The following is a 20,416-nucleotide window of genomic DNA, read 5'->3' as shown; positions in this document are numbered from 1 at the left end:
ACATTAGTTTGACCTATGTTCAATAAACAATGTTTTGGCTGTCAACATAGGGGCTAAGTATAATTACCGTCAGATTATCATTGAATAATTAATGGTCAAAACAATACTTCCTCTATGGTAAATATTTTTGGCGAATGGGGTATATATAGATAATGAATTTTTTGATTAGCGAGTACGTTTGTCGGCTGCTGCTGTACAACAAAGGCTCATGAAAAATTATACATTTTTTTGTTCACTAGAATGTATGGGTATGAGTGGGTCACTCCAACCTTAGTGAGTAATGCCACTCAGAATATGCATAGTACTATAGTCTAGTAATTCAAACTATATTTATTTTACACAAAATGTTTACTACTGATTTTTAAACAAAAATAATTGATAATAAATCTTTGTTTCTTAAATTATTAAATAGAATATCAATTTAAAAAATAACATTTAATGAAGAAAGAACAATAATTAAAACTGTTATCTCAGAAAGTCTTTTTTATGGTAAAAAGTTGTTTTTTTTGTTGTTTTTTATTTGTGTTCATTGTTGTCTAAATTATTGGAATTGATAAAGTTATTAGCAGCAGCAGTTACTGGCAGTACCAGTATAATGTAGTGAAACAGAAAGATGTGGGCCAGTATGCGTACCAATTTGTCTGGCCAATTTATCTATATTTTATTTTATTGTGGTTATCAACCACATGTGTATTCATACTTTATAGGGTATTTAAATGCGCAAAAAGAAAAAAATAATGTAAAGGTTTGCTAATGCTTACTGTACTGTACATTATACAAATGGAACATATTTGTTGAGTAGATACTATTTAAACATTACATTCAATCAACTGCTGATGTGAACGATGAATTAAAGTATGACATCTCAACTTGAACAAATGAAATATTGAGAGGTTTTATGATAGTTATGTCCACACTAATAGCATGCACTATAACATTTTTGGAAAATATCAAAACATAGATGGCACTACTACAAAAGGAAAGATATTAATGTATATAACAGTATAAACATGGGTATTGCAAAGAACGAAAAGCAGTGGCAACGGTATAAAAAAGCAATGATGTACAAAAAAAAGCAATGATGTACAAAATGTGTACAAAGAGTCTTAATTTATTATATTTTAGTTTATACGTTTAAAACTATAAGATAATATTGACAATTTATGATATTATTACAGTAATTAGGCATACAACTAAAATGATTCACAGCCTACTGTGTTAATTAAATCATTAAAAATACTACATATTAAACTAATATTTTTTAGTACAAATACATTTAAAACAATATAAACAAGAATTAACTATTATTACAAAGAAACTAAAAAGATTCAGAGTATTAATAAGCAAAACTAATTTCAGTTGTGTATTGGAATAATAAATACTTTAAATAATAAATTCATTACTTTTTGGTATTTTATTTAGTATAACTATGATTATTTATAAAATTAAACAATAAACTTTTTTTGATATTAGTCAAATGATTATCCAACATGTTTAGTATTAATAGAAAACTAAACTGTTTATATAATTAATAGCTGCCATACTAGCCATAATAAGTCTATAAAATGTAATAAACCATTTATCATGAAAATTTAGTTTTACAACTATACTGTTTAAAACATAACAGTGTACAGCCTACAGAGGCTCTCATTTTCATCATTTTTTCATTTCTTTCAACCAAATACTCATTTTTAAATTTCAAGACCTAAAATTAGGCAAGTGATCAAAAAAACAAACGAAAAAACACTACATTATCTAGAAGAACCTTGTGAATTCATTTTGAGAAGAGTTAACAAACTAGATAAGATAGATAAGGGTTAAGATACTTCAGTTGTATCAATGATTATAGGTCTATGCCCTGGAAAATATAATCAAGAACATTTAACTGATACATTCAATCAACAGCAGGTGGTGCCAACTTTACCACTATTCACCTGATATTAAGCACCAAAATGGCAAAATTTATGTAAGCTAAAAAGGCAGAAAGCACTCAACATGTTTGGTGTTAATTAATCATTCAAGAATGTAATAGTGGTAACAGCAGAACTATAATATTGAGTAAACTTCGATAGCAATTCTGCTAAACAAACTATTTTACTAGCTTATACTTAAATTATTATTTATTTTTTACCCCATTACCATCCTCAGATTAAATGAACAAAATGCTTTATATTTTAATATCAATTTTTAAATAAATTAAATAAATTGTCATTGTTTGAAATTAATTAAATTTATTTTATTCAAATCACTAAATCAAATTCCATGTGTGTTTCAGTATCGACTGTCACTCAAGCTCAACTTTGGTGACAAACATTTTAGATTGTGTTCCATATCAAATGCCCATTTGCTGGGTTGGAGGTCTTTTTACTAGAAAATGTACTGAACCTGTGTGGTTGTGGTGCTGATAGGTTTCAGAGATGGGGACCTGGTAGGGTGCATGGATGACAATTTGATTAAACACCCTCTTTTGAATAATCCCCCACGAATATTACGTCCCTATAGAACATCATTTGGACTATTTCCTTAAGTAAACGCCCCACCACATGCATTGCATGCCCACAGTATTGCATTTACAACATATTTCTATTTGTAGTAGAATTCATTGATTGACTAATAGTAATTTCCCCGCATAAAAATTAAATAATTCAAATCCTGGACATGAAACGAACAGTCTTTAACAATTTGACTTATTCAGTCTTTTCCTAACCATGGTGATAAGGGTTGCCAATGACAATCCCTTTGTTTTATTATCAAATCTATCAATAAGTGTATTAAAACAAAGATTTATCTCAGATTGTTATTATCAGGAAACTAGGTTGTAGACTAAGTTCCATTTACTGTAGCTCTTAAGAAATGTTGAAATTCATCAGGATATAAATTTTAATAGTAAATGTACATGTTTTATAGCCTATGATATTATTACAGTACACCTAATCAAACTAAACAAATTGCTGGTTATTGGTCAACTAACTTGCACTGCAACCAAAGCTTTTAATATATATATGCACTTATTTACGGATTTTAGTAGACCAAGTTTTGTTTTTTATTTGTGTTTGTTAATTTCATTCTTTTAATAAAAAGCAAAATAATCACAATAATGTTAGTGTTAAGCTTCAATCAATTAAAGCAATTTTTTCTCATAAACTGTTTAACACACAAAAAAAATTACACCAGAGGAAAGCCAAAAATCTGGGAGGGCAGGGGACGCTAAACAAGTTTTGTTTGTTATGTGGCCTTTAGCAATTTACAATCAGTTTTAAATAACCCAAAATTAGCTAGAATACTGTAGATGTTGAAAATCCGAATAATAGCTAGATACTGTATTATTTTAATTAGCCCATAAAAAAAGAATGTTGTAGATTGTTGAAAACCAAAAAATAGCTACATATTGTATTTTAATTAGCCAATAAAAATGTAAATGTTGTAGATTGTTGAAAGCCCTAAAATAGCTAAATTTAACCAAAAAATGACAAAAATATTGTAATATAATGTTGTGTTGAGGTACTAATGAAGACTCTTACTCGCTTAACTGTCGTAATACATATTGTTTATTCAGTATAATACTTCAGTACAATATACAACTATAAGTATAGATAGGGAACGGAGGATCAGTGATGCTGCTTCTGAAGAAGTGGCTGTAAGGTGTGTGCTCCGTGAGGTGGCTGTAAGGTGTAGATGTTCTTCTGAAGAAGTGGCTGTGAGGTGTGTCTGGGCCCTTCTGAAACTTGGGAGTATATTGGCTTCGGTTCATTTGCATATGTCACTACGTAATCTGTGAGGGTAACGATTGGTCCTAAGTTGATCCAGGGGTGTTTAAGTGGGAGTGATTGATCTTATCTGGGGAGGTTACAATGATGAATTGGCCCTGTCGAATCTCTGCTTAAAACTGTCAATATCTAATTGTTTTACGATGGGAACAGTCACAAAATAAAGCTAAGTGTTTTCTTTAGGGATTCTATTATAAACTAAATGGTCATTAAAACATCTGGACAAACTCTCCTCTGGACTTTCTGGGTCAAGTTTGTGAACTTATTTAAATTCTGATACAAAGGTCAATTTCTTAAATATAAAAGTATATCGTTATATTACAATATATGAGTAGCAAATCAATGGAATTTAATAGGTTTGAATTTGGTTCCTAAACCAAAAGATTTTAAATTATAACAATGGTTCCAACTAACATTTAACACAAGGCTGTAAGAGCAACTCAAATAATTTTAACTATGATATGCTGCCATTGGTTAAATTTAAACAACTTAGGATATTCAAAATTATACAGAACAATATACCACCAAAAATATGAAATTTTGTATAATATATGTGTGTGTATATGTAATATATATTTTGTCATAATATTATTATGGTGTTATGGGCTTATGTATTAATTGCTCTAATTTTAGGTAAGAACAGCCCTAATTCTACCAAAAGTAACCCTTACAACTTTTCAGCATAGATATATCATTTTAATCTAGAAATATCCTTAAAATATAAAGAGCAAAGGAATTAAGGTGAGGGTTGATGATAGACAACTTAATTTTTTTTTTTAACTCATATCATATCAACTATTATTAGTGCTATTTAAAAAAAATACAACTTGACAAATCATCTAACTTGCCTCATACTAAAATAAGTTAATGTTCAAAAGAAGTTTATGCTATGAAAAGTGTTATGAGTATTCTATTGAATGTTATCAATTTATAAAAACATACTGAATATAATACCATTTAACTTTACTTTGATGATTGAGGTGTATGCTATCAGCATTTTTTATTTACAGTACAGTAGTTAAATTAATAATCAATAGCAAAAATATTTAAAAACTTTGGTGTAAAATTCATTTCACACTTTATTTCTAAAGCACATTCGGCAATGAATTATGGAAAATAAATTTGTATAACATATTATTGAATACACATATTAATGTTATGGTATAACAGTGTGTAAACAAGTAACTTGAAGTATACATGTTCTTAATAAAAAAATTTGATTGCAAATTTAATCAGAATAGTATGAGAATTTGTAAAAAAGGAGAAAATAAGTTATTTCACATGTGTTTATAACTTATAATATTCATCATTTCTTTATTGACCTATATACACACACCAGTATTGTGTTATTCTATTCATTTTAAGAATGTACAATATATCTAAAATATGTTTGTTATGAGAATTGGTATTATTATAATATAACTACAAACTAAATTGATCTTCCCATAAGATATTATATAATATCTATGATTTTCCTAAAGTCTTATAATACTGGTAGTCATCTAAATTCTAAAAACAATAGTTTAAATTTATTGATTTGTTTCACTGAAGGTTAAATTAATGTTATAAACTGTGTGTATGACTTACCTTATTCTGCATATTGACATCAGCTCCACCATCTAAGACCAGTTGGCAGATGGTTGTATTACCTACATCAGCAGCATACATTAAGGCTGTATTGCCATTCTATTGAAAATATTAAATAAACAAAGTTACAAAAAATGTACATCATATTCCTTAATATCTAACACACAAAAAATGACTAATATTAATAATCTTATAAATATCCTTAATTTATATTAATAAATTAATATTTTTTCAATGTTTAAAATAATTTTCCTAAAAACAACAATCAATTTTAAATTATTATTTCTACAAAGCATTGTAAAATGTATTGTTTTTTTTTATTCTTATGCTCATGATCACGGTATACTTATATTCTGAAATATTAAACAGATTACAGTATACTAACTATATCATCTATAATTAATTTTATTTCAGTATATCACCGGGCAGTTTAAAATTCATGTTCTAGGCCTGTTGCGGTTTATCTTTCTGTCAATCTTAAGCTATGTCTACACTATCACTACATAAGTTTGACTAAAAAAGTGTGCTCTATGCCCAAATATCATCATCACCATGTGCACATCACATTTATTTCTCACATAAGTTGGATAGCGGTAGACAAAGTTATGTAGTATATAATGGGTGTGGCTTTTATGACGTCATTATATTGTGAAATTATATTTTCCTCATGTAAGTGGTATTGTACATCTATTAAGCTATAATTTGATACTAAACTTGCCATATTTATTTATTTCTTAAATTTTTTCACGAAGTTATGTATACAGTATATTGGGTGTGGCTTTTATGACGTCATATTGTGAAACTATATTTTCCTCATGTTAGAGGTATTTTACATGTCATAAGCTATGATTTGATACCAAACTTGACATATTTATGTAATTTATATTTTTTAAATATTTTTACATAGCTACATAATATATTAAAAAAGGGCATGGTCAAAATGACGTTATTAAATTGTTCGAATTTTTGGGCACCCTTCTAGAATTGTTAGGTCCTAAAGAAGGTTTCTGCCAAGTTTGGTGCTTTTGTCACAAAGTGTACAAAAAAAGTGCTAAGCAACCTGACTAAATTGTCTTCGCCTTTTTAGAAAATGCATGGACAATGCAAATTAACAATGTACTGTTCACTAATTAAAATCGGCGCCGCCTAAAAATCCTACCTAGGCTAGACCTAGTAGGAGACGACACATTTTAGTGGTTAGCCTAATTTAGCCGGACAAGACGACATGGTGCGCCGAATCGACATCAGAGTGGAGTCTAGTTTTGGCGGCCTAGGCTTACGCTAAATTATTTAATCCTACCTTGGCTTAGCGAATTATAAATACACCGACGTAAACATAAAAAAATATATGCAAAATCTATATTTCCATGCTAAGATTTAACATAGGCCTAGGCCCAATTATTACGACATGTCACTGTGTAAAGAAAATGGCCCTAGTATTCTGTAGCTAACCCAGAGAGATAGTATGTGACTGAAAAACCTGATCAATAGAATAGTTGTATTATGTGACACAAAGCTACTCCACAATTAAGTTAATATGTGGTACATTTTAATTCATAGAAACAATTCTGCTTTGCTATGTATCAAATTTGTTATCTATTGCTTGATAACAAATTGAATGCTTGAATTATATGTAATTAGCATTGGTTATTGACAGAGTTGTACAATTGGAATCTTGTAGACAATCAATTGATCGTGCTAAGTGCTGCTTATTATCTAGCCTACTACAGTATGCACATAAACAAAAATACATATTAAATAGATGTACAGTATGTAATTATTTGTTAATAATTCATGGGATTCAAAATAAATGAATGAATGAAAACTACTATATAAGAAATGGTTTTCCTTTCATTTATAGATTAAACAATTTAGTATAATTCAAAATAATATTGAAGAGCGAGGTTCACCGTCGTAATTTAGAACTATAGAGCAATGCATTATGTAGAAATTTAAATGTGGCTTACAGTACACAAGAAATGTTGGCTACACTTGTGTGTACCTTTATCAATGTATTGTTAAACTAATTTAATTGCCTTGTCATTTGCAATTTCTTGAATATAACCACAATAATGTTAGTGTAATAAGCTTCAATCGATTAAAGCAATTTTTTTCTCATAAACTGTTTAACACAAAAAAACCCCCAAAATTAGCTAGAATACTGTAGATTTTGAAAAGCCAAATAATATTGTATTTTAATTAGTCCATAAAAATGTAAATGTTGTATTGTAGATTGTTGAAAGCCCTAAAATAGCTAAATTTAACCAAACAAGGCCAACAGCCATTAAGTCACGTGCTACAATGCATAGTGATACCGGACCGACAGACAGACCGACAGACAGACCGACCGACAGACAGACCGACCGACCGACATAGTGAACTACAGTATACTGACCGAAATTACTAAACATGTTTAAAAATGTTGAAATGTTAAAAAACATTTATATTTTTTTAATTTACACGTGCGTAGCCTGTCACTTTTGACGTTCTCGTATAACGTAATTTCGAGTTGAAAAGTAAGTCAAGAAAACAGAAATCGGGCAAAAAGAGTGCGCAATAACATTTAACGCGTAGTGCGCGTGCAAAAATATGCGCACTCATGGCAATTTTGTAAACACTTAAAATTGCCTGAAACGTACTCTTATTTCATCGAAAATAAATTTTGAAAATTTTAAGCGCGCGTACGCATGCGTTACATGCGCTACACACGTAATTGTATTGCCATATGATGATTTATGCCCTGAAATTTATGAGTACCAAATTTTATTTAATTGTGATTCATGGTTGTGAAGATATGATTACAAACGTGATTTCGTTAAATCGTGCGTAGACCGCGTAATTTTTTATTGCACACCGTGAAAACATAACCACATCGATTCCTGGCCATAAGGAATATACTGTGAAAAATTGACCTAGCTAGATTAAACTGATATCAAGATAAGGTCAGAAAGCGATAAAACGCATAGTGATACCGGACCGACAGACCGACAGACCGACCGACCGACCGACCGACATAGTGAACTATAGAGTCGCTTCCACGCGACTAAAAATGACAAAGATATATGAGTAGCAAGCTAATATAATTGAATACTAATAGCCTTGAATTTGGTTCCTAAACCAAAAGACTTCAAATTATAACAATGGTTCCAACAAACATTTAACACAAGGCTGTAGGAGCAACTCAAATAATTTTAACTATGATATGCTGCCATTGGTTAAATTTAAACAACTTAGGATCTTCAAAATAATACAGAACAATATACCACCAAAAATATGAAATTTTGTATAATATATGTGTGTGTATACTGTATGTAATATATATTTTATCATAATATTATTATGGTGGGATGGGCTTATGTATTTGCTCTAATTTTAGGTAAGACTAGAGCCCTTCTATCAAAAGTAATCCTCACCATCTTTCATTTCAGCATAGATATATCATTTTAATCTAGAAATATCCTCAAAATACAAAGAGCAAAGGAATCAAGGTGAAGGTTGATGATAGACGTGATTTATATTCATTGTTCATTTTTTTAAAAACTTATATCAACAAATGTTATTCCTATTTTCCAACCTGCCTAATAATACTAAAATACAGTTAAATATTCAAAAGAAGTTTATGCTATGAAAAGTGTTATGAGTATTCTATTGAATGTTATCAATTTATAAAAACATACTGACTATAATACCATTTAACTTTACAAACTTTGATGATTGAGGTGTATGCTATCAGCATTTTTTATTTTACAGAGTAGTTAAATTATAATAATCAATAGCAAAAATATTTAAAAACTGTGGTGTAAAATTAATTTCACACTTTATTTCTAAAGGAGCATTCGGCAATGAATTATGAAAAATAAATGTGTATATTATTTAATACACATATTAATGTTATGGTATAACAGTGTGTAAACAAGTAACTTGAAGATACATGTTCTTAATAAATAAATTTGATTGCAAATTTAATCAGAATAGTATGAGAATTTGTAAAAAAAGAAGAAAATAAGTTATTACGCATGTGTTTATAACTTATAATATTCATCATTTCTATACTGACCTATATACACACACCAGTATTGTGTTATTCTATTCATTTTAAGAATGTACAAGATATATTTAAAATATGTTTGTTACGAGAATTGGTATTATTATAATATAACTACAATAGTATAACATGGATACTACAGTAGTGTATTGTCAGCTAAATTAATAATTAGTAAATCTTCCAGACAACCTTTTTTATGCAGATGATACAATACAACTTTATTTTATTTTAATAACAATATTGATTTCTTGTTGAACTTTTTACTAAGTTTAGAGTTAAGTAAGCTAGTGAATGGTTCACTACAAACCAATTATTATTAAACAAATTGTATTAGATATAAACTTACACACAACAATTGTTATATTTTTTTCGATGGAAAATTAGTAAGTGAAGTATCATTCCTTGGTCTTTAATTGGATTATTGGCTGCCAACAATTTTTATCAAATAAAATATCTAAATATATTAGTATTCTAAAGAAATTAAAATAAAATGTTTTAATTATACAGTACTGTAACATTGTTTGGGCTGGTAATTACGTCCCGTTTAATCCAAGAGTGAAGGTTTGGCAATTATTTTTTTAAACCAAACAATAATGCTTTATGGCAAAATAATTAGTTAAAAAAAAAATATATTTAAATTGTTTTTTTTTAATTGACAAACCAAGTGAGTTTGCACTACTGATTCAATCACTTTTATGTTGGTTAAATGAGGTTTACTATGTTTTTGGAGGATTGCAGAGTTTGGCAATTATTTTAAACAAAAAAATAATGTTTTACCCCAAATATAAGTGGAATAGTCTTGATTCAACCATTTATCGTATTCAAGGATTTTATAAAGGTTCTTCACCTATTAGTGATGTATTGGATCCTAGTATTTTTGGACGATGGTTGGTAAGAGAGGTTCCCATGCCGCATGTACTAAAGTCTCTAACATTGTTAAAACGTCAAAAAATCAATATAGGATCTAAGTCCGGTTGTAACCTGGCTATGGCTGGATTGGGTTTATTAGAGGTCAATCAGGGTTTCCCTCACTATATAGGTCCAGAGATTTAGTGAGGCTAGTGGGGAAGATAATTTCCCTTTCTCAAGTTGTGGCATTTTATTACTACAGCGAGTGGGGGTCTAGTTATTGAGGAGATATTTTTCTGGAAGCAAAATATTTTTTTGATTATTCAATTACATTTACTGACGCTAGTGGAGTGAATTGTGGAGCGAGGTCTATGACCGTTTGCAGTTTGTCTCGGCTGGAATCAGCATTAGTCAGTCAGAAGCTGTACGTGGAGAGAACTGAAAGGTGTGTTATTGGCATTGCAAGCATTTGCTCCTAACTTAAAAGAGAAACAAATTAAAATATTTACAGATAACAGAGGTGTTGTTTTAATTTGTAGGAAAGGTAGCATGCATGAAGACTTGAATCAGTTGGCTTTAGAGCTTTGCGAAAAAATTTATTCAGAGACGTCCAATGGGTGTATAGAGAGCGCAATTGGGAGGCTGATCTGCTCAGCAGGGAGATAGATTTTTATGAATAAGATTTTTTCTATTATTTGGAATGCCATTTGGGGTCCACTCACTTTTGATAATTTTAAGATTCCTCGGTTTAGTAGCTCAGTGTTGTTTGCGTATAGACGCTTACCAATTGCCAATTGGGAATGGTTAAGTCAAATGACTAAGGAAAACTGAATGGCTACAGCCACAGACCAAGCGCCCATAAACTGGATGATTGTGGCAGGAACCGTATTGGTTAGGCTACCTACTAAATGGTTAATTGAGTTATGGAGTCGATAATGTTGAACAAATGCTAAGTCGTATTTGGTTGTGATGGTGAATGGTGCTATTCCAGGATTGAATCTCCATATTTCAGTATTAAATGGGAACATGATTGCAGTCTAGAAGAAGAAGACAATAACGCAAGTGTAATTGCACATGATATTGGAAGGTGCTAAGCGTAGGTGCAAAGGCGTTGTGCGTAAGAAAATGCAGGTATAACATTTTTATTAAATGCTTGATCTAGTGCTTTCTTTATTTGGTTTTATGAGAAAAAATAAGGTTATTCATTTGAAGGTGGGGGACATATCGTTCCATGATAATCATGTGAACAGTAGTAGCATTAGGATTAGCATTAGGATCAGCCTAGCGAAGGAAACAGTGTAGTTCTAGCCACAATAAACAATAAAACAAAAATAAAAATTTGACCATAAAAACACCAGAAACGTAACGTTATATTATCTATATTATAGTCATCTGATAATATTCTTTACAACACCGTTTATTTTCCAATTTTGTTTAAAGTGCCTCTCTATCATTTATGTACAAAAGAATAGAGATTTTACTGTGTAATTTGAACTTTATTGTAGCACAATAACAATCAAAATTAGTATGTGATATTATGAAACAATTATGGATAGATTATTAGGATGTATGATTAATAGAAATTGTTTGCCTATTAAGACATTTTTTGCCTTTGACTATTTACAGAATTTAGCTTGTTAAACCCATAACAAAGCTAATAAATGAATTGTATAATAGTAGTAAAATGAACAGAATATTTCTGGATGTGTAAATGTGTATGAAATTGGTTTGAATCAAATCAATAAACTAAGAATAATTCCATCTATTTATTCATAGGAAAATTGTTATGGGATAAAGTTTATTGAATTTAATTTTAAAGGAGATAAATTTTAATTTACTCTGTGAAAATGAATGTAATTCTATTGAAAAGGTAGGACCATCCAACTGAAACAAGGATAAATCAAAGTCAATATTATTTGTGCTACAAAAATGAAGAGTTTATAAACAATTGTAATACATTTATATAATGCAAAGTCATTTACATCCATTGATTAAAATATAACTTGGCATATTTATTTTTTAAATAGTTAAATAGCTTGTACTGAAATTTGAAATTTGTCTATATAAGTTCTTTTAAAAGTAATCTTTTAACATTAATGTTAGAAAATGTTAAAGGAAATTTAAAGTAATAAATTATAGTTTATACAGAGCACAAGTACTTTCTTTTTAACTAAGGATGTGGTATATAACGTGGGTAGATTTCAGAGTTACAGAAGTTTTATGATGAATGGTATATTGTTTCTACAGGTAATTAAAGTTCCAACCACAGTAATTGACAATGTATTTCTATATTCCAACGGGTATCTAATAGTGGAACCACAAAATGTAGGATAGGCACATTTCTAATTGGCAACCAATGGGAATTCAGAGTATTTTAGTTGTTTACTAAGATGCATAATAGCACACTTCATTGTTAAATTAACCATTTAATAGTTGTACAAACTTTTCAATCTTCCCACCCAGCCATCCCCCGGCATCATCCAACACCTAACTTCAACACAGGCGCTAACTCATATGTTACTCATGCTATTCGCTCATTTGGCTGGTATAATTCTGGGGAATTATTTTGCCCCCAAATTCCACAATTTACCTAACGGATGTCACTTACATCCTTCCGATATACTTAATAACAACAATTTGATTTACTGGCTCCTGTGACAACACACTGGACCTTTAATACAGCGATGTCATATGAGTGGTAGCCCCCAAGAGGCCAAATGTAGTTTATTATTAAGCTTTAGTAGTATTTAGCATTGCTTGTACAGTATCAGTAGAAATAAATATTATGTATTGTTAAATGTATACTTTGAATAAACTGGGAAAGCTTTACTTATTTGTGTTGTGTGTAAAACTTTTTAAAATTATTAAAGTTGAACCTTACATATAGCTATGCTTATCCTCAAAACAGTTTTGTTTGATAATGTTGGATGATGGAGATAAATATGAATGAATAATTACAGAAACTGCAGACTTTGCAAAGCACTGGTGATCATCATTGTCAGTGGTCTAAAATATTTCATAATGTTAAATGTTGGATACACTCTGAACTTGTTACATGCTTGTATGAACATTTAAGTCTAGTTCAGCTGGTTTCTTGTGTTTCTTAGTTATTTAGTGTTAAACAATGTCACTATTTTTTGTTAACTATAATTTACTATGTGACGTGTATGTATATTTAAATAAATGTTTAAAAAAGAAACATTATTTTCAATAGACTAAAAATATTGCACCTAGTTATGCTAATGATGATTTGTTTATTTTTACAAATTTTGTATGACATTGTAATGGTGGTTTGATACTGTAATTATTATGTAAGGTGATTTGTTAAAACCTAGGTACGGTAAATAAACAAATTATATTTGTACCACTATTTCAGTTTTATTGTTGTTTTTAGATGTGTCACTTTAAAAAAGTAATTCTGAGTATAAAGAAAGAATAAATAAATAAAGATAGATAAAAGATAAGTGGCAGATATACTATCTGTATCTTATATTGTATGGAAAAAATAATTAATTACAACCTAATAAAAAAGAACTATAATGTGGGTGTGTAATAAAAGATCACTTTAGCGCTCAACCAAATTCTGCATCATCATCCTTGGTGACTAAAACCAGTAGGTGGTTGGAGTTGGTGGTGATGTTGTTGAAAGGAATAAAGGAGAGTATGGCAAATGAGTATGATGATAATTATAAAGTAAATGAATACAGTCTATATGTCTATCAACTAGCATCTTTGATCATTTGTACCTCTATGTGATATACAGGTAGAATCATAGTGTTTCAAAAGTTATTAAAAAATATTGTTAAAAAATGAACTTTTAAGATATACAAAATTGATCTAAAGAAAAATTAGAATTTTTAAAAATTGTAGTGTTCATAATACTGTTTAAATTACTGTATATCAACACTTTGTAATAAGGATGATATATTTCAATTATGCATAGCATGTTGGTGTAGTTTAAAATTGGCACTATCATTTTCATTGTTTTAATTGTTCAATGGAAATACATGACAAAATGTTAATGTAGTGTCATAGCAATTTTCATGACTAAATATCAGAGAAAAAAATATAGTGATCTTCAAATTATGCCAATTTCAGCATCAATGGAGTTTTATACATTAAATATTATTACCCAAAACATCATTATGTTTAAAATATAAAATGTTATATATTTAAAAATGACAATGAATATTAATGAAGATGACTTACTTTGTTTGATAGATTGATACCTGCTCCTGCATTCAACAGCAGGCTGCAGCAGGCTGTGTGTCCATGAGCTGCTGCTGAATGCAAAGCTGTCCAACCATGCTATAATATGAAATACATACAATAAAAATTATCAATCACATTTTAGTTTTATTTATATAAATTTGTTTAAATATTAAATTATTGAAGGTTTGGCATACAAACTTTTACTTTCAGGGGCATGTTTAACTAACTTCATTATGTTAATATATCCTTTATGTGATGATAGAGCAAAGAAATAGTTCATTGCTCTATGGTGTGGTTGTGGAGTTTAGCTAGTACAAGTTCTTGCAAGTGTAGCATATTAGTCTAAATATTGATTGTAACAATGTTAATCTTGAGTTTAATCTGATAATACAAGATGGACAATTTAATTGTAGACACCTTTTTGAACCACATAACGTATATTTGTTCTCATTTTTGAAAGTCAAGATAAGATCAAATGGACAGTTTTTAGAAATACCATGACCAATTTTATATTTTTATTATTTGTGTAATATACTTATTGAACTGACTTGTTCAAAATGCCAATAAAATTTAAATTCATATAAAATGTTATTCTTTTTAATTCAAAGATATAAAAAAAATTCACTGGAAATAACAGTAATTATAACAAACAAAAAAACATTATTTATTCACATGTTTACATACCAACATTTGAAAAAGATTCAATGCAACTAAAAATTATCTATACTATAAATCCTATAACTAATGATTTTATAACAAGCTAATAAATATTAATATATTAGTTTGATGAACATTTAAGACAAACAGTGGAATGATATACATTGTGTATAGGATGTGAATAATATTCACTGAGGCTACATACAACTTTCCTAGTAGACCATGCTCACTGAGTATACCAATAAACAAATAAAGTGTTGTTTGTTCCACAATCATTGCTTATTCTATTGAAATGTTTTATATTTCAGTAAATAAAATGAATGAAAAAGTAAATTTTCAAAAAGTACACAACAATTTTTTTTTGTAGGCAGTTACATTCAAGAGAATGGAAGCATTAGGAAACATTTACAATGCAGGCTTATAATAGTTTATTAAGGCTGAAACAATGGGTATTTAGAAACACAAACTGGACATGAGCACACCTCAAAGCACTTCTGGGAAAAGAGTCTAAATGGGTGTTTACAAACACAAACTGGACATGAGCACACCTCAAAGCACGTCTGGGAAAAGAGTCTAAATGGGTATTTAGAAACACAAACTGGACATGAGCACACCTCAAAGCACGTCTGAGAAAAGAGTCTAAATGGGAATTTTTAAATTCAAACTGGGCATGCGCACAGAGAGTCTATGAGATGTATACAGACATTAGTTTGACCTATGTTCAATAAACAATGTTTTGGCTGTCAACATAGGGGCTAAGTATAATTACCGTCAGATATATCATTGAATAATTAATGGTCAAAACAATCCTTCCTCTATGGTAAATATTTTTGGCGAATGGGGTATATAGATAATGAATATTTTGATTAGCAAGTACGTTTGTCGGCTGCTGCTGTACAACGAAGGCTCATGAAAAATTATACATTTTTTTGTTCACTAGAATGTATGGGTATGAGTGGGTCACTCCAACCTTAGTGAGTAATGCCACTCAGAATATGCATAGTACTATAGTCTAGTAATTCAAACTATATTTATATTACACAAAATGTTTACTACTGATTTTTAAACAAAAATAATTGATAATAAATCTTTAGTTCTTAAATTATTAAATAGAATATCAATTTAAAAAATATCATTTAATGAAGAAAGAACAATAATTAAAACTGTTATCTCAGAAAGTCTTTTTTATGGTAAAAAGTTGTTTTTTGTTGTTTTTTATTTGTATTCATTGTTGTCTGAATTATTGGAATTGATAAAGTTATTAGCAGCAGCAGTTACTGGCAGTACCAGTATAATGTAGTGAAACTGAAAGATGTGGGCCAGTATGCGTACCAATTTGTCTGGCCAATTTATCTATATTTTATTTTATTGTGGTTATCAACCACATGTGTATTCATACTTTATAGGGTATTTAAATGCGCAAAAAGAAAAAATAATGTAAAGGTTTGCTAATGCTTACTGTACTGTACATTATACAAATGGAACATATTTGTTGAGTAGATAATATTTAAACATTACATTCAATCAACTGCTGATGTGAACGATGAATTAAAGTGTATGACATCTCAACTTGAACAAATGAAATATTGAGAGGTTTTATGATAGTTATGTCCACACTAATAGCGTGCACTATAACATTTTTGGAAAATATCAAAACATAGATGGCACTATTAAAAAAGGAAAGATATTAATGTATATAACAGTATAAACATGGGTATTGCAAAGACTTTTAATTGAATTGAAATTTATATTTATACTGGGTAACCTCTTCAGTCAAAGACTGGTCTCCCAGAGGGCCCAGTTGGTGATCAGTGGCTGTGATGTACTAATACACCGGGGTAACCCCCCCCCCCCCCGGCCTACTCGTCTCGAAAGATGTACTAGGTTCTTTAAAGTGCACACGAGCTAGATGTGTACACTGGACCTACGGTTTATAGTCCTTATCCGAGAAGACTCGTTCTACCACCAGAACCATGGAGTGAGTGAGCCTCGAACCCCTGCCGATGTTATGGCTACGTAATTACGGTTCCACTGTCTTAACCGCTCGGCCACTCACTCAATGAAAGACCGAAAATGCGGTGGCAACGGTATAAAAAAGCAATGATGTACAACAACAAAAAAAGCAATGATGTACAACATGTGTACAAAGAGTCTTAATTTATTATATTTTAGTTTATACTTTTTAAACTATAAGATAATATTGACAATTTATGGTATAATTACAGTAATTAGGCATACAACTAAAATGATTCACAGCCTACTGAAATCATTAAAAATACTACTTATTAAACTAATATTTTTTTAGTACAAATACTTTTAAAACAATATAAACAAGAATTAACTATTATTACAAAGAAACTAAAAAGATTCAGAGTAATAATAAGCAAAACTAATTTGTTGTGTATTGGAATAATAAATACTTTAAATAATAAATTAATTACTTTTTGGTATTTTATTTAGATATAACTATGATTATTTATAAAAGCAAAATATTATTAAACAATAAACTTATTTTGATATTAGTCAAATGATTATCCAACATGTTTGGTATTAATAGAAAATTAAACTGTTTATATAATTAATACACAGCCATACGTAGCCATAATAACAAGTCTATAAAATGTAATAAACCATTATCATTAACATTTTGTTTTACAACTATACTGTTTGAAACATAAAAGTGTACAGCCTAAACAGAGGCTCTCATTTTCATCATTTTTTCATTTATTTCAACCAAATATTCATTTTTAAATTTCAAGACCTGAAATTAGGCAAGTGATCAAAAAAACAAACGAAAAAACACTACACTATCTAGAAGAACCTTGTGAATTCATTTTGAGAAGAGTTAACAAACTAGATAAGATAGATAAGGGTTATGATACTTCGGTTGTATCAATGATTATAGGTCCTCGAAATTAAAATCAAGAACATTTAACTGATACTTTCAATCAACTGCAGGTGGTGCCAACTTTACCACTATTCACCTGATATTAAGAACCAAAATGGCAAAATGTATATAAGCTAAAAAGGCAGAAAGCACTCAACATGTTTGGTGTTAATTAATCATTCAAGAATGTAATAGTGGTAACAGCAGAACTATATTATTGAGTAAACTTCCATAGCAATTCTGCTATACAAACTATTTTACTAGCTTATACTTAAATTATTATTTATTTTTTACCCCATTACCATCCCCAGATTAAATGAACAAAATGCTTTATATTTTAATATCAATTTTTAAATAAATTAAATAAATTGTCATTGTTTGAAATTAATTAAATTTATTTTATTCAAATCACTAAATCAAATTCCATGTGTGTTTCAGTATCGACTGTCACTCAAGCTCAACTTCGGTGACAAACATTTTAGATTGTGTTTCCATATCAAATGCCCATTTGCTGGGTTGTTAATGAAGGTGGGGATCTTTTTACTAGAAAATGTACTGAACCTGTGTGGTTGTGGTGCTGATAGGTTTCAGAGATGGGGACCTGGTAGGGTGCATGGATGACAATTTGATTAAACACCCTCTTTTGAATAATCCCCCACGAATATTACGTCCCTATAGAACATCATTTGGACTATTTCCTTAAGTAAACGCCCCACCACATGCATTGCATGCCCACAATATTGCATTTACAACATATTTCTATTTGTAGTAGAATTCATTGATTGACTAATAGTAATTACCCCGCATAACAAATAAATAATTCAAATCCTGGACATGAAACGAACAGTCTTTAACAATTTGTGTTATTCAGTCTTTTCCTAACCATGGTGATAAGGGTTGCCAATGACAATCCCTTTGTTTTATTATCAAACAAATCTATCAATAAGTGTAAAAAGTTTGATCTCAGATAGATATTATCAGGAAAACTAGGTTGTAGACTAAGTTCCATTTAGCTTTTAAGAAATGTTGAAATTCATCAGGATATAAATGTTAATGTACATGTTTTATAGCCTATGATATTATTACAGTACACCTACTCAAAACTAAACAAATTACTGGTTATTGGTCAACTAACTTGCACTGCAACCAAAGCTTTTAATATATATGCACTTATTCACGGATTTTAGTAGACCAAGTTTTATTTTTTATTTGTGTTTGTTAATTTCTTTCTTTTTAATAAAAAGCAAAATAATCACTGTCAAGTACATTGGTTTTTGTTGAACAGTACACTGGTACTGAAAGTGCGAACAAAAAAAGAAATTTTAAAAAGTAAAATAAATGATGAGTGAGGCACTGTGTAATATAAAATGTATAGGCCCTTGTAATGTATTATGGAAAACTAAAAATGGGTCTAAAATGGGTGTATATTACATCCTTTAATATCATTGCTCTTTACTATTTAAAACAAAATACCGGCCTAGTATTCATTTATTCATGGTCAAACACAGAAAAATATGTACATTATTTTTGTTTGTTCAAGTTAAAAATTCACATAAAGATATAAAAATGAGTTAAAAAATGTTAAAATTTGGTAAAATACAGATAAAATAAATCGTTTAAAATACAAAATACAAGCAAGATTGGTGTGTGTAAGGGTATAGCATAAAATGATCAATGTTTCCAAGTTTCATTGAATTGACTCATTGCAGTAGGGAGAAACGAGTTTCTCATCCTATTGGGTTTTCCATCTTGGTACTAAAGACAAGGTAATGATGAGGAAGGGTGATACTCATCCGACATAATTACTTTTTACTTATGGCACTTTTAACAATATCTTTAGTGTTCTCTTTAGTTCCTATTATTCTATAAGCTGTTTTACTGATTTCATTAAAATATTATTTGATTGTATAGTATTAAAAGAGGACGAAAAATCTAGAAATAAAACCCTAGCATAAGTATTTAGCACAATCAAGATGAGCAAGCAAGTTATGTATTAATGTAGTAATAGATGTTCATAAACACCAAGCTAATTGAATTCAGCTATCAAAACTAATTTTTTATTATGTAATTGAATAATAAATACTCATTTCAATAATAAATATTCAACTCATTTTATCTTATTTTTTTTTTTAACTTTAAAGCTAGAATACCAAATAGCAGCACAAGACAGAAAAAACTAACAAAGTGATATCACTCTGTGTGTGTGTGTGTGTCATCCATGTGATACCAACATATTTTATGTGTTTAAATTATCCACTTTCAAATAATCAATAATCAGTATTTTGTTTCACATGCTTAGAATTATTTACAGGGGCGGTAGCAGGACTATCTTAAGGGGATTGCCCAAATGTCCAGGGCCTTAACCAGGATCTGAAAAGGGAGCGGGATTTAAAGCAAATTTTGTTAAATGAC

General features: G+C 29.6%; 2 protein-coding genes across 2 annotated transcripts in view; both read right to left on the bottom strand.

The window, feature by feature from the left end:
- The window catches only part of LOC140045063 (uncharacterized), a 213,670-nt gene that overhangs the window by 106,572 nt on the left and 86,682 nt on the right, over nucleotides 1-20,416 (bottom strand). The gene's annotated exons all lie outside the window — the stretch shown is intronic.
- Nucleotides 1-20,416, bottom strand: part of LOC140044173 (uncharacterized) — a 352,654-nt gene that overhangs the window by 279,709 nt on the left and 52,529 nt on the right. The window contains exons 6-7 of the mRNA XM_072088650.1: nucleotides 14,458-14,556; nucleotides 5,355-5,453 (exon numbers count right to left, since the gene is read on the bottom strand). Coding sequence (XP_071944751.1) covers nucleotides 5,355-5,453; nucleotides 14,458-14,556 — 198 coding nt within the window. The remainder of the gene's footprint in view (nucleotides 1-5,354; nucleotides 5,454-14,457; nucleotides 14,557-20,416) is intronic.

The sequence above is a fragment of the Antedon mediterranea genome, chromosome 3 (assembly GCF_964355755.1).
Source record: "Antedon mediterranea chromosome 3, ecAntMedi1.1, whole genome shotgun sequence".
Classification (NCBI taxonomy): Eukaryota; Metazoa; Echinodermata; class Crinoidea; order Comatulida; family Antedonidae; genus Antedon; species Antedon mediterranea.
Note: the sequence above shows the minus strand (reverse complement) of the source record. Positions and strands in the feature narration are given on the sequence as shown.